The sequence below is a fragment of the Hyperolius riggenbachi genome, chromosome 1, assembly GCF_040937935.1.
Source record: "Hyperolius riggenbachi isolate aHypRig1 chromosome 1, aHypRig1.pri, whole genome shotgun sequence".
NCBI classification, from domain to species: domain Eukaryota; kingdom Metazoa; phylum Chordata; class Amphibia; order Anura; family Hyperoliidae; genus Hyperolius; species Hyperolius riggenbachi.
Window position 1 is genome coordinate 290,114,999 of NC_090646.1, and position 15,932 is coordinate 290,130,930.

At 46.4% G+C, this 15,932-nt stretch overlaps 1 protein-coding gene across 1 annotated transcript in view; it reads left to right on the top strand.

Moving 5' to 3' along the window:
* The window catches only part of LOC137548484 (myosin heavy chain, clone 203-like), an 85,818-nt gene that overhangs the window by 51,264 nt on the left and 18,622 nt on the right, over nt 1-15,932 (top strand). Inside the window, exons 9-12 of the mRNA XM_068271155.1 lie at nt 1,442-1,506; nt 6,302-6,378; nt 6,463-6,545; nt 8,409-8,507. Coding sequence (XP_068127256.1) covers nt 1,442-1,506; nt 6,302-6,378; nt 6,463-6,545; nt 8,409-8,507 — 324 coding nt within the window. The remainder of the gene's footprint in view (nt 1-1,441; nt 1,507-6,301; nt 6,379-6,462; nt 6,546-8,408; nt 8,508-15,932) is intronic.

The window sequence follows — 15,932 nt, forward strand, 5'->3', positions numbered from 1 at the left end:
ATGTTGTCAAATAAACTCTTAAGGCCCCATTTCATTCTGTTTAAAAAGTGCATTTTGAACTCACAATTGACTTCAGCATATTTCTATTGTATAAAATCTAAAACGTTTTCACTTTTCAAATTTTGATGCAAAATGATATCAGGCAATAGTACTGCCTACTTCTTTTATGAACAGTGCAACAAGGCAACAAGGAATGTGAGACTTGTGGTTTCACAATGGTAGCACTGATAATGATACTGATGGACAGAAGGAGCCACACAGTTATGATGAGCTGAGACAGCACAAAAAACAGCACAACGTGATCTTTAAATTTACATTTATCCTATAGAAATCCTGTTTCAAGCTTACTGCAATAAAAACAACATTAATGACTTGCTTTCTGATATGGTGTTATTCTAGATTCTTCAAAATCGCTGAATACAGTAAAACCTTGGATTGAGAGTAACTTGGTTTAAGAGCGCTTTGCAATACAAGCAGCAAACATTTCTGTGAAATGTTGATGTACAAGCAAAAAAAAAAAGAAAGTATACATACCATATATGAATCAGCATAAAGGCATGTGGCTAAGACAATATTGTGGATTCACAGTCCTCGGTGTTCCTCATCATGTGCTCATACATAAAAATGAAAAAAAGATGGCGATAGTGTAATACTGCCTTATGCAAATTGCATTCCACCTCCTGTGCACCCAGAAAACACTTCTCATCCAACGTGTCATCACACACCAGAGAACAATAGAGCCTCTCACCGGATAGCGTGGCTGGCCCAGCACAGACCAGCAATTGTGTTCTTTCAAATCCCTCTCCAGATCTTCCAGTGTATAATCAGCTTATTCCCAACTTCACACGATTTTAAGGTGATCAGGAACGCCAAGGACTGGGAATCCACAATATTGGCTTAGCCTCATGCCTTTATGCGGATTCATATATGGTCAGCCAGGAGTTCCGGTGAGCGTAATCTGTTTTATTGGCTCCACTAGAAGTGTAGATATAAGAAAAGTGAACTGTAAACGTATTAGTACTTCACTATGTTCGCCTGTTTATTTTTGTTTGAGGTCTGGTGAAGATGGGACTCTGAAAGAAGTGTATATGCTGGACTTTTATGTATGTCTTTCTCCCTGAGAGTGAACTGTTGAGCGCTATACCAAGCATCAAATATTTGTGGCTAAGCCTATTTTTATTGTTTTCTGTTGTGATACTATACACTCGATATTGTCTATGTTAAGATCGCCCTGAGTGGAGGAGCGCACTACTTTTCATATTAAAGAAATATTTTATAGCTGATTTTTGTTGTGAGAATAGGGTATCCAAAATCTTTATTGATATGGAGTATAAAACATTTGCCTTTAATTTCAGTCTATATTACAACTAGAGCAAAAGTATTTATTTCAAATAACTATTATTTAGTATTATTTACTTAGGGTTATTTTTTTTTACTACAGGAACTAAAATATGATTCTAAAGGTGACAGCAATCAAGGAAACAGACATCATCAGGATGATGATAGGTATGTAATATATGATGCGTGGTGCAGTATTATTATTAGTAATAGTAGAGGTAGTAGTAGTAGAATTATTTTTTTTCCTAGGACTAACATAATGCAAAGTTATTTGCTACATTGAAAAAAAAAACTAAGAAAAACTTGCAAAACTAAAAAAAGGTAGTGTTGCTAATTTTCTAAAGGATGTTTTGCTACTGACCCATAGTTACATAGTTAGTTTGGTTGAAAAAAATGCATTCATCCACCAAGTCCAACCAGAAGAAAAAAAGAAAATAAATAAATAATCAAGCATTAGGTATCTTTCTCTCACACACCCTCACGTATCTCAGTTAATTCAGGGGAAGGAAAATAAAAACAGTGCAAGGCTTGGGCCATTTAACCTTTAAAGAGACTCCGTAACAAAAATTTCATCCGGTTTTCTTCCATCCTACAAGTTCCAAAATCTATTCTAATGTGCTCTGGCTTACTGCAGCACGTTCTACTATCACCATCTCTGTAATAAATCAACTTATCTCTCTCTTGTCAGACTTGTCAGCCTGTGTCTGGAAGGCTGCCAAGTTCTTCAGTGTTGTGGTTCTGTGATGCATCTCCCCCCTCCTGGCCCCTCTCTGCACACTGCCTGTGTGTTATTTAGATTAGTGCAGCTTCTCTCTGCTCTATTATCTTTTACAAGCTGGATAAATCCTCCTCTGAGCTGGCTGGGCTTTCACATACTGAGGAGTTACATACAGGCACAGCTGTCTGCACTCTGCAGGAAGAAACAGCCTGACACTTCAGTGGAAGATAGCTGCAGTGGGAAAGAAACACACAAATGATCTCTTGAGATTAAAAAGGAAAGCTGTATACAGCCTGCTTGTGTATGGATGTATTTTCTATGTGTGGATATACTGTGCATCAATCTACTTCTTGGTTTGGTGGCCATTTTGTTTGTTTATAAACAAACTTTTTAAAACTGTTTTTAACCACTTTTAATGCGGCGGGGAGCAGCGAAATTGTGACAGAGGGTAATAGGAGATGTCCCCTAACGCACTGGTATGTTTACTTTTGTGCGATTTTAACAATACAGATTCTCTTTAAGGGAAAAAAAATCCTTTCCAACTCCAGGTGACCATCAAATAAAATCTCTGGATCAACTTTGCTGGGAATTAACTAGTAATTATAGCCGCAGATGTCCTTCAATGCAAGGAAAGCATCCAAACCTATTTAAATGAAGATATAGAAGTACTTAAAACTACTTCCTGGGGTAAAACAGGGCAACAAGTCAGTAAGACACAATTGTACTGTGTACACACAGTATGCAGAGGCTATGAGCAGGAGGAGCCGCCCACTGCGGCTGCCGGAGGAGAGCAAGGTGACAAGGAGGTTATTGGGTCAAGGCAGTTTGCCTGTGCTGTGCAAGTAGTGCGAGTGAGGAGGGTAGACCCGGGAGGTGAGAGCAGCAGCATCTGGCACTTGTAACTCACAAGGCAGAATGGAGGAGTGGCACTGCAGGTAGAGCCTGACTGAGGAGGAGTGGAGATCGGCTAAGGGATGAAGAAGTATCCCCCCCCCCCCCCACTGGCACTAAGAGTAATAAACAAGGTGTTCTTTTACAGGAGGAAGAGGGAGAGGTTTAGTAGTTTGTTTATCCCAGCCAGTCAAGCGCCGCCCTCTGAGGTCTGTCTGTGTTATTTGCTGTGTAGAGCATGTCATCACATGTGCGCAAGACACTATACACAGCTCTGTAATAGTAGGGCCTGAGACATCTGTAACAAGTTGCATGCCAGCAGCCTGGGAATTGCTGTCCTCACCATGCTACTCCCACTCTGCAGACAAGCCGAGCTATGCATGTCCTCCTGTGTGTCCTTTGTGTCACTGCAGGAATGCAGGAACGGAGACAGCAACATAGCAGTTATTAAAGAAATGAGACATGTTTTATGGCCCCCTGGACAGCAGTGAACAGTCCTCAGTTAAGTAAATGAACACGTTTTTTCGTTTTTTTAATTTACACTACACAATGCTTGTCTAAAGGCCCTTGCTCACTACATGATTTCTACAGTGATTTTTACAATGACCAGCAATTTTTTTTGAGTGACGAGCAATCGTTTACACGATCTTGTGGCATGGGTACAAGCGCATGATTACACAAATGACTTTTGTCGACACGTGACGATAACAGCCATCACAATGGATCGGATCTGTAAGTTCCCTGATGACTCCATGCAAAGTACCACGATCGTTTGAACTCCTGTTCGCGCCCGTTGTGTGTCATCGTGTGATGCAGAGATGAATCAAGGTGCAATGGGGCCCCAAGCAAGGTAGTAAATTTGGGGCCCCTTTGTGGTCCTTTTGGTAAGATGAAGTGAAGAGAGGTCAAACAAATTGACATGTGGGCCCCTTGACGCCCACTATGGCCCAGGCACCTAGGTTGCCTGGTGGATAATCCTGCTCTGGTGTGATATCATGTGCTCCCGTGGGTAGGAAAATGGATTGGAGAACCTTGTTCATCGGGAAGGGCAGCTGTGAGGTTCCCCCATCCATCTGCAGGTGATAATGCAGCTTTAGTTAACTCTAGTTAAACACACGGATGGAAGGGTGATGTGAAATCAGCATAATGTTAACTAACATGTTACAGAAGTTGTGCCAATGCTTGGAAAAACAAAGAGAAATCGAGAGCCCAATGTGATGTAATATCGTTAAGTTGGTTGTGGTTTAAAGCAAAATATTTAGCTATACTCACAAACATGGGTTACCCATAGGCAACCACTTCAAGTGCAGGTGGGGAGTATTAGAACCTGACTCCACTTAGGTTTTTAAGATGTCGCTCTCTGTAGATAGGAAACGGGGTAACACCCCTCCACTGAGGGTGGAATCAAGATTTCAGCAAGGCTTAGTGTACAGAGGCGCCAGAGTAGAATAAAAACGTTTAAAAATCGTCTAAAAGAGGGGGATGTTCAGGTGGATTTACCTCCCTCAAAAATATAAAACTCAATTGAGTCACAATATATCAATACAAAAATTTTATGTAACTCCACTTAGTGCAACGCGTTTCGCAGGCATGGTCCCGCTTCATCAGGCAAAAAGGAGCATAACTCAATGGGTCTAAATGCAGAAGTGACCCACAGTAAAAATGTCCTCATGTTTTAAATGTCAGAATGTAAATCGAGGAGACTAAATATTTTACAATGAGCAAACACTGACTAAATCATTTATACATAAGTATTGTAAAAATGAAGCACTTTTTTTATTACATTATTCTAACTGGAGTTCCTCTTTAAAACCTACATAATAGCGGCAGTTTAGTGTGAATTTCTACAGCTGCATTACAGTTAAGAAAAGTGCAAATCCATCCCTAAACTGCCGCAGATTAAGAAGTGCTTAACCACCCTGGCGTTCTATTAAGATCGCCAGGGCGGCTGCGGGAGGGTTTTTTTTTAATAAAAAAAAAACTATTTCATGCAGCCCACTGAAAGTTGGCTGCATGAAAGCCCACTAGAGGGCGCTCCGGATGCGTTCTTCTGATCGCCTCCGGCGGCAATGAGCGGCCTTCCGTGTTTCGCTTACCTCGTCGCCATGGCGACGAGCGGAGTGACGTCATGGACGTCAGCCGACGTCCTGACGTCAGCCGCCTCCGATCCAGCCCTTAGCGCTGGCCGGAACTTTTTGTTCCGGCTACGCTGGGCTCAGGCGGCTGGGGGGACCCTCTTTCGCCGCTGCACGCGGCGGATTGCGGCGGCGATCAGGCAGCACACGCGGCTGGCAAAGTGCCGGCTGCGTGTGCTGCTTTTTATTTGATGAAAATCGGCCCAGCAGGGCCTGAGCGGCAGCCTCCGGCGGTGATGGACGAGCTGAGCTCGTCCATACCGCCCGGCTGGTTAATAGCAGTTCTACAGCTTGTGCAGCAGTGCAGGCTAGGCATGATTTGTGAAGTGCTCCCCCCCCCTTGCTGAATCCTCTGAAGCTGTTCTGTGCTAAAACCCGCCAGTGCTGGGCATTGATGCATTACAGGAAATGTATTGGTTACCTCAGCAACAGCAATTTCCCTCACACACTTCTGAGAAACCTTCATAACTCCTCCTCTTTTACAACAGTTTTAGAAGGAAACTACACTATCTAGTGATTTCTCAATATGTCTAAAGGTGCCCATACATGGTACAATTTTTTTAAAAAAATTTCAATTAGATAATTTAGTTCAATTATTCAGGTAGATAAAATATAAAGATTTTTCCATTCAGTTTGATCATTTTAGTCGAAAAAACGGGAAAAACAAACATTTTTTATTGTGCCGTGTATGGGTACCATAAGACAGTTCTGTATGGATTTCTAGAAACATACCAATATTTTGTCTCAGACACTCTTGATAAATGGCCCCCTCTATGTTCAGCTCAGCAACATTAACATGAATGCCCTCCTCTCTGTCAATTTCTCTTACTACCTATAGGTGAGCAGTGTGAAGTTACTTTGACAAAGAGATTGAAAATCTTGTAAAAGATGGAATAAATCAAATGTTCACTTATTTATTTAAAACGGCTGTTACTTCCCAGATGACCCTTGTATACATTGTGGTATTAAAGTGTAGTAACTCTTCAAATGTTCCACAGTACACATAGTAATTGCTGGATTCTAAACCTTATACTAAGATTTCAGACACATCACTGTTTTATTTAGTAAGGTAATTTCCGTTAGCATTGTAATGTGTGATGGCTGCTGTTGCCTTTTCTTTCTTTTTGCGTCTGGAACGTATGTTAATTACTGGATGAATTCTTTAATCAGCACCTTTTTATTCATTTTGGAAGCTAAGGCATTTAATTTCCTTTTCCAGTAAAAGATCTGAAATGAACACCAAGGTTATTTGTGCCCGCTATCAAAATCTGGCAGATTTACTGAGGAAACTGGAATGTAAGTTTATGTTATAGATACTGAAGTCATGTCTAGAGAGAAAAAAGTAAATAGTAAAGTGTCTTGCTTTCCATCTCTTTAAAGGTCTTCTCAAAAACAAAGTAAAGTTAGATCATGAAAAAGAGCACATTTTTACATTTCTGTTGGGTACTCTAGAAGAGCTCAAGGTGAGTCAGAGCACTGTGAACTATATATGCAGACAGAGGTGCCAAAAGAATACAAATTTTCTAAAAATGTTCAAATGAGAGTAGGCAGAGATGGATTTACCTCCTTCAAGCAGACACAAAAGACTGTTGTATATATTCAAAACAACAAAGGTTTATTTGTATACTCCAGAAAGTGCAAGTGCAACGTGTTTCGCAGGCATCTCCTGCTTCATCAGGCAAAAAAAGGAGCATATACTGTGGGACAGAAAAGCTGGCTCAGTAAGACATGTATGGTCCAAAAAAGTACATAATATAATCTAAGCGATAAATCGTTTTCACAACATCATGAAAGATAACTAATTCATTAATTCAAAAAGAAAGAAAAGAGATGGGAGACGTTTCCCATCTCTTTTTTTCTTTTTGAATTAATTAATTACCAGTTATCTTTCATGATGTTGTGAAAACAAATTAGCACTTAGATTATAGTATGCATACATTTATTATACACACTAGGAAGATTGGCACAGGAATTACCAATAATTTAAATATGGTTAATATTGCAACAAACTTCCTTCTCCAATCTTAACCACATAACGACCGCCTAACGCCGATAGGCGGCGGCAGGTCATTAGTTGTTTCCCATGGCCTCTTCATGTCAGTTCACGGAGGGTGTCTCCGTGAACAGCCTGCGAGCCTCCGATCGCGGCTCGCAGGCTAAATGTAAACACGCGGGGAAGAAATTCCCTGTGTTTACATCATACGGCGCATCAAACAGCAGCGCCGTAAAGCAGATCGGCGATCCCCGGCCTCTGATTGGCCGGGGATCGCCGGCAGGGGGGAAAAAGGGGGGAAGTCTGGTCGCCCTGCCTCAAACATGATCTGTGCTGTGGGCTGAAGAGCCCACCCAGCACAGATCAGAAGAACATAGCCCGGTCCTTAAGTGGTTAACACTAACCCCCTCAACTGCTAACACAAACTCCCCTTTCATGCTTAACACTAACTAATCTCCCCCTCTCCACTCCTACACTAACCTCCCCCATCTCCTTTCCTAACCCTAACCCCCCTCCACTCCTAACACTAACTAACCTTCCCTTCCACTACTAACACTAACCTCCCCTCTGCACTCCTAACACTGACCTCCCCATTCTCCACTCTCCCTCTCCACTCCTAACACTAACCTCTCCCCTCTCCACTCCTAACACTAACCCCCCTCTTCACTCATAACACTAACTAACCTCCCCCCTCTCCACTCCTGCACTAACCTCCCCCCTCTCCACTCCGAACACTAACCACCTCCACTCCTAACACTAACTAACCTCCCCTCCTAAGACTAACCTCCACGCCTAGCACTAACCCCCTCTCTCCACTCCTAACACTAACCTCCCTCCTCTCCCCTCCTAACACTAACCTCCACCCCTCCACGCCTAGCACTAACCCCCCTCTCCATGCTTAGCACTAACCCCCCTTCTTTACTCCTAACACTAGCCTCCCCCCTCTCCACTCCTAACACTATTCCCCCCTCTCTCCACGCCTGGCACTAACCCCCCTCTCCACTCCTAACACTAACCTCACCCCTCTCCACTCCTAACACTACCCCTCCCCCCCTCTCCATACCTAGAACTAACCCCCTCTCCACTCCTAACACTAACCTCACCCATCTCCATGCCTAACACTAATCTTCCTTCCTGCTACTGTTGCACCTAACATTAACCATGGGGTTTGTGTATATTATAACCAAACCCGTTTCTTATCCCCTCATACTAACCTACCAGCTCTGCCGCTATCTAAGTTCAGCTACTGTATACAGTTTTTAATAAATAAACAACATTGAAATTATAGCTTAAATGACTGTTTCTTCTAATCACATGTTTAATTGTTTCCTAGGATAGCACAACTACAACTGATAAAAGCCAAGAAGAAGTAGAACAACGTTTGAAAGAGCGCAGTAACTTGAAAGAGCACTTTCATACAAGAGTTAATCAGGTAGATAAAACTTAATATAAACTCATCACATAAATATTAAAGGGATAAACAAATAGAAATCTTCCTGGGTTTATGCTGTCTGGAGAAAAGAATCTTCTATGTAGGACATAGTGTTGGGCGAACAGTGTTCGCCACTGTTCGGGTTCTGCAGAACATCACCCTGTTCGGGTGATGTTCGAGTTCGGCCGAACACCTGACGGTGCTCGGCCAAACCGTTCGGCCATATGGCCGAACTAAGAGCGCATGGCCGAACGTTCCCCGAACGTTCGGCTAGCGCTGTGATTGGCCGAACGGGTCACGTGGTTCGGACCCGAACGCGCTCTGATTGGCCGAACTGTCACGTGGTTCGGGTAAATAAATACCCGAACCACGTCATATCTCCGCCATTTGTCTGTGGGTTTAGCTTTGGGTAGGCAGGCAGGGTAGTTCGCGCTCCAGCCACGCTAGCCAGGGTCCCCCCCAGTCATTGTGTGTCGCTGCTGGGAACAGTAGTACACCGCTCGTTCAGCCACACTATATAGCATTCTGTGTACTGTTCTGTGTCTGCTGGGAACAGTAGTACACCGCTCGTTCAGCCACACTATATAGCATTCTGTGTACTGTTCTGTGTCTGCTGGGAACAGTAGTACACCGCTCGTTCAGCCACACTATATAGCATTCTGTGTACTGTTCTGTGTCTGCTGGGAACAGTAGTACACCGCTCGTTCAGCCACACTATATAGCATTCTGTGTACTGTTCTGTGTCTGCTGGGAACAGTAGTACACCGCTCGTTCAGCCACACTATATAGCATTCTGTGTACTGTTCTGTGTCTGCTGGGAACAGTAGTACACCGCTCGTTCAGCCACACTATATAGCATTCTGTGTACTGTTCTGTGTCTGCTGGGAACAGTAGTACACCGCTCGTTCAGCCACACTATATAGCATTCTGTGTACTGTTCTGTGTCTGCTGGGAACAGTAGTACACCGCTCGTTCAGCCACACTATATAGCATTCTGTGTACTGTTCTGTGTCTGCTGGGAACAGTAGTACACCGCTCGTTCAGCCACACTATATAGCATTCTGTGTACTGTTCTGTGTCTGCTGGGAACAGTAGTACACCGCTCGTTCAGCCACACTATATAGCATTCTGTGTACTGTTCTGTGTCTGCTGGGAACAGTAGTACACCGCTCGTTCAGCCACACTATATAGCATTCTGTGTACTGTTCTGTGTCTGCTGGGAACAGTAGTACACCGCTCGTTCAGCCACACTATATAGCATTCTGTGTACTGTTCTGTGTCTGCTGGGAATAGTGGTACACCGCTCGTTCAGCCACACTATATAGCATTCTGTGTACTGTTCTGTGTCTGCTGGGAACAGTAGTACACCGCTCGTTCAGCCACACTATATAGCATTCTGTGTACTGTTCTGTGTCTGCTGGGAACAGTAGTACACCGCTCGTTCAGCCACACTATATAGCATTCTGTGTACTGTTCTGTGTCTGCTGGGAACAGTAGTACACCGCTCGTTCAGCCACACTATATAGCATTCTGTGTACTGTTCTGTGTCTGCTGGGAACAGTAGTACACCGCTCGTTCAGCCACACTATATAGCATTCTGTGTACTGTTCTGTGTCTGCTGGGAACAGTAGTACACCGCTCGTTCAGCCACACTATATAGCATTCTGTGTACTGTTCTGTGTCTGCTGGGAACAGTAGTACACCGCTCGTTCAGCCACACTATATAGCATTCTGTGTACTGTTCTGTGTCTGCTGGGAACAGTAGTACACCGCTCGTTCAGCCACACTATATAGCATTCTGTGTACTGTTCTGTGTCTGCTGGGAACAGTAATACACCGCTCGTTCAGCCACACTATATAGCATTCTGTGTACTGTTCTGTGTCTGCTGGGAACAGTGGTACACCGCTCGTTCAGCCACACTATATAGCATTCTGTGTACTGTTCTGTGTCTGCTGGGAACAGTAGTACACCGCTCGTTCAGCCACACTATATAGCATTCTGTGTACTGTTCTGTGTCTGCTGGGAATAGTGGTACACCGCTCGTTCAGCCACACTATATAGCATTCTGTGTACTGTTCTGTGTCTGCTGGGAACAGTAGTACACCGCTCGTTCAGCCACACTATATAGCATTCTGTGTACTGTTCTGTGTCTGCTGGGAATAGTGGTACACCGCTCGTTCAGCCACACTATATAGCATTCTGTGTACTGTTCTGTGTCTGCTGGGAACAGTAGTACACCGCTCGTTCAGCCACACTATATAGCATTCTGTGTACTGTTCTGTGTCTGCTGGGAATAGTGGTACACCGCTCGTTCAGCCACACTATATAGCATTCTGTGTACTGTTCTGTGTCTGCTGGGAACAGTAGTACACCGCTCGTTCAGCCACACTATATAGCATTCTGTGTACTGTTCTGTGTCTGCTGGGAACAGTAGTACACCGCTCGTTCAGCCACACTATATAGCATTCTGTGTACTGTTCTGTGTCTGCTGGGAACAGTAGTACACCGCTCGTTCAGCCACACTATATAGCATTCTGTGTACTGTTCTGTGTCTGCTGGGAACAGTAGTACACCGCTCGTTCAGCCACACTATATAGCATTCTGTGTACTGTTCTGTGTCTGCTGGGAATAGTGGTACACCGCTCGTTCAGCCACACTATATAGCATTCTGTGTACTGTTCTGTGTCTGCTGGGAACAGTAGTACACCGCTCGTTCAGCCACACTATATAGCATTCTGTGTACTGTTCTGTGTCTGCTGGGAACAGTAGTACACCGCTCGTTCAGCCACACTATATAGCATTCTGTGTACTGTTCTGTGTCTGCTGGGAATAGTGGTACACCGCTCGTTCAGCCACACTATATAGCATTCTGTGTACTGTTCTGTGTCTGCTGGGAATAGTGGTACACCGCTCACCCGTCACTGTATAGCATTGTGCTCTGTGTCGCTGCTGGGAATAGTGGTACTGTATAGCATTTCTGTACTGCCACTGTACTGCTGCCAGTCAGCGTGTACTGTAAGGATAAGTGAAATGAGGAAGAAATCCGGTGAAAGAGGGAGGGGCAAGGGAAGAGGTGTTTCCCCTGACGGTTCACGTACAGGCCACAGGGGAGCACCCAAGAAAACCCACTCAATACCGCCCATGTTGTCCAGGACAACAACCCTCACAAATCCAAAAGAACAGGACCAGATAATTACTTGGATGACCTCTCAAGCGTCCAGCAGTGGGTTAAGCAGCACCAGCACATCACGCACGAGGTCCGAGTCCTCAGCCAGTTACAAGGAGCCAGTGGGCACAAAGCTGACACAACCGGCAGCGACACCACGCACACAACTGCCAGATAACCAGTCCGATGAATTACCTCAGGACACAATGGGGTATTCGCAGGAGCTATTCCCAGCCCAACAAACTTCCACCTTTCAAAGGTCAATGGAGGAACAGCCAGAAATGTTGTGCCTGGATTCACAACCGTTAACTGTGGGAAATGCACCGCGCACTGAAATACAAGGCGAGTCCGAAGAGGACTCGGAAACCCAAATCCCAGAGCAATTTGGGCAGGAGGGGTTGCAATTGCAGGAGGTCGGCCGACAAGATCTGGAAGACGACGTTGGAGTGTGCTGCGCAGAGGTTGTTGTGGGGAGCTCTACTCCACGGCGGTGGCCCACAATGACATATGACGAGTTTGAGGAGATGGAAGAGGAGGGTATGGACAATGTGGACAGAGACCCAGATTTTGTTTGTGAACGAGAACATCGCCGTCGTAGCAGCAGCACAGATGAGTCTGTTGAAGAACACACTGCTGCACGAGTTCGCCTTGTGCCACAAGGTAGGCGGCGCGCAATTTCAGGCACCACAAGCGTGGAAGTTCAAGTGAGAGGCAAAAGAGGAGCAAACAGAAATCGCCAGCAAGGAGGCAGGTGCTCCAAAGTCTGGGCTTTCTTTGAAGACTGCACTGAGGATGTTACCATGGCGATTTGCAAGGTGTGCAAGACCCGCCTGAGCAGGGGGAAAAATATTAACAACCTCTCCACCACCAGCATGAGCCGTCACATGCTATCCAAACATCCCACTCTTTGGGCAAACGCGTCAGGACAGGGTACCAGAAACAACACTGCCTCCCTTGGGTTCACCAGACCCGCCTCAGCAGCAGCAGTAGCCCAGCCATTGCGTGGTTCACAACATTCACAAACATCAGACGACGCTGACACTGTCACTTTCCGGAGTAGTGCTCTTGAGGTCTCCCAGTGTTCATCAAACACAACAACCAACAGCCCTTCCGTGTGCAGCGCTACGGTTCAGTTGTCTGTGTCGGAGATGTTTGAGCGCAAGAGGAAATTGCCAGCAAATGACCCCCGGGCCGTGGCAGTAACAGCCAGCATAGCCAAGCTTCTGGCCTGCGAAATGCTGCCATATCGATTGGTGGAGACAAACAGCTTCAAGGGCATGATGTCAGTGGCCATCCCACGTTACGTGGTTCCCAGCCGCTACCACTTTGCACGCTCTGCAGTGCCTGAGTTGCATGAGCACGTGGTCAGCAAAATAACCCGAAGCTTGAAGAATGCCGTTGCCTGCAAGGTTCACCTCACCACTGACACCTGGACGAGTGCGTTCGGCCAGGGTCGATACATCTCCCTTACCGCGCACTGGGTGAACCTTGTGGAGCCTGGCAGCGATTCCTCACCTGCTACGGCACGGGTGTTGCCCACGCCACAAACAGCTGCACCGCCGTCCCTCCCACTGGATAACAACAGCAGCACCTACCTCTCTGACTCCTTCTCCTCCAACGCATCTCAAAGCTGTACCTCATCCGGAAACGCTAACCCAGCAGCAGTAGGATCGTGGAAGCAGTGCAGCACAGCTGTTGGCATGCGTCAGCAAGCGTTGCTGAAGCTAATCTGCCTTGGGGATAAGCAGCACACAGGGGAGGAAATTTGGAGGGGAATAAAGGAACAGACGGATTTGTGGCTGGCACCGCTGGACCTGAAACCGGGCATGGTTGTGTGTGATAATGGGAGTAATCTCATTCGCGCTTTAAGGTTGGCTAAGCTGACACACATCCCTTGCCTGGCGCACGTGATGAACCTAGTAGTTCAGCGGTTCCTGAGGACATACCCAGGCGTGCCCGATCTGCTGTTGAAGGTGCGTCGAGTGTCCAAACATTGTAGAAATTCCAGTACTGCTTCGGGGGCACTCGCCAAGATGCAGGAGCGCTTCAATCTCCCCCACCATCGCTTGCTGTGTGATGTCCCTACGCGCTGGAATTCTACGCTGCACATGCTAGCCCGCTTTTGCGAGCAGAAGAGTGCAGTGGTCCAGTACATGACGGCGCAGTACCGAGGCGCATCCGGCCAGCTGCCAAGCTTCTGTGGATCCGATTGGGCCAACATGTTGGACCTCTGCCAAGTCCTCCAAAATTTTGAGCAATCCACGTTGCTTGTGAGCAGTGACAACTCTTCAGTCAGCATTACCATACCACTGCTGTGTTTACTGAAGAGGTCGATGTTAAAAATCAAGGAAACAGCTGTCATGATGCAACTGGGGGAATCTGAAGGAGAAAACGATCAGCGTGATGGTACCAACATCAGGCCATCCGCCTCAGGGAACGCTGGCCCCAGCAGCTATGACGAAGAAGAGGAGGAGGAACAGCTGGAGTTGGAGCAGGAATTTCATGCCACCACTGACGAGGGCCAGAGCGGTGCACGTTGGACTTCCACAATTCAACGCGAATGGTCAGCAGAAGCAGACCAGGAGGAAGGTGACGACTATGATGCATCACAACAACTATCACAACGCTCACAAGAGGATGATGAGGATTCTGGTAGGACTCTGGCACACATGGCTCAATTCATGCTAGACTGCATTGAACGTGACCCACGCATTGTGCGCATTCTGGACAACACCAATTACTGGGTTTATACCCTTCTGGATCCACGGTACAAACACAATGTTCCAAAACTGCTTGAAGAAAGAGTCAGACAGGTCAAAATGGAAGAATACCAGCAGGCCCTTGTGGAGACTTTAGAGAGGAGATTGACATCCTCCCCCTCCTCTAGCCAGTTGTACGCAGACAGACTGACTTCCGCAAACCCAGGACGACCAGGAGGGCAGCAAACAACGCAAGCCGCAGCTAGTACCCAAAAGGGAATGGTATCGGCAGTGTCCTTGGAGTGGGAAAATTTTCTGACACCCATGCAGCCGCAGCCCACTGAACAGCAAGCGTGCAGATCCACCTCCAACACCGATCGCCTGGAGAAGATGGTCAAGGACTACATGTCAGATGGCGTAGCTGTGTCGAACCATCCATCTGCACCCTTCAACTATTGGGTATCGAAGCTAGACACCTGGCACGAACTGGCAATGTACGCAATAGAGGTGCTGGCTTGCCCGGCAGCCAGCGTTATGTCGGAACGCTGTTTCAGTGCTGCCGGAGGCATCGTCACAGATCGGCGTATCCGCCTCTCTACAGAAAATGCAGACCGTCTGACTCAAATTAAAATGAATCAATCCTGGATTGGAAATGACTACGCAACACTCCAGGACCCCAACCAAGTAACATGACCAATGAACATCTGGGATGGTGTTGCGTTTCCGGGCCCTGTTTATTGAACCTCTCATCTGTATTACATTTATGACTGCATGGCGGCAAAAAGCATTGCTGCTATATCCGCACGCTTTTTGTCCACATGCAAGGCCTGGGTTGTTGTGTCTCACAAAGCGTGGCCTTCTCCTCCTGCGCCTGCTCCTGTTCCATCACGTCTGCTGCTGCTGGGTTAGCGTTGCCGCGTGGTCCCTGTTTATTGAACCACTTATCTTTATTACATTTATGACTGCATGGCGGTACAAAGCATGCTATCCGCACGCTTCTTGCCCTCATGCAAGGCCTGGGTTGTTGTGTCTCACAAAGCGTGGCCTTCTCCTCCTGCGCCTGCTCCTGTTCCATCACGTCTGCTGCTGCTGGGTTAGCGTTGCCGCGTGGTCCCTGTTTATTGAACCACTTATCTTTATTACATTTATGACTGCATGGCGGTACAAAGCATGCTATCCGCACGCTTCTTGCCCTCATGCAAGGCCTGGGTTGTTGTGTCTCACAAAGCGTGGCCTTCTCCTCCTGCGCCTCCTCCTGTTCCATCACGTCTGCTGCTGCTGGGTTAGCGTTGCCGCGTGGTCCCTGTTTATTGAACCACTTATCTTTATTACATTTATGACTGCATGGCGGTACAAAGCCTGCTATCCGCACGCTTCTTGCCCTCATGCAAGGCCGGGGTTGTTGTGTCTCACAAAGCGTGGCCTTCTTCTCCTCCTGCGCCACCCTCCTCCTGTTCCATCACGTGTGCTGCTGCTGGGTTAGCGTTGCCGCGTGGTCCCTGTTTATTGAACCACTTATCTTTATTACATTTATGACTGCATGGCGGTACAAAGCATGC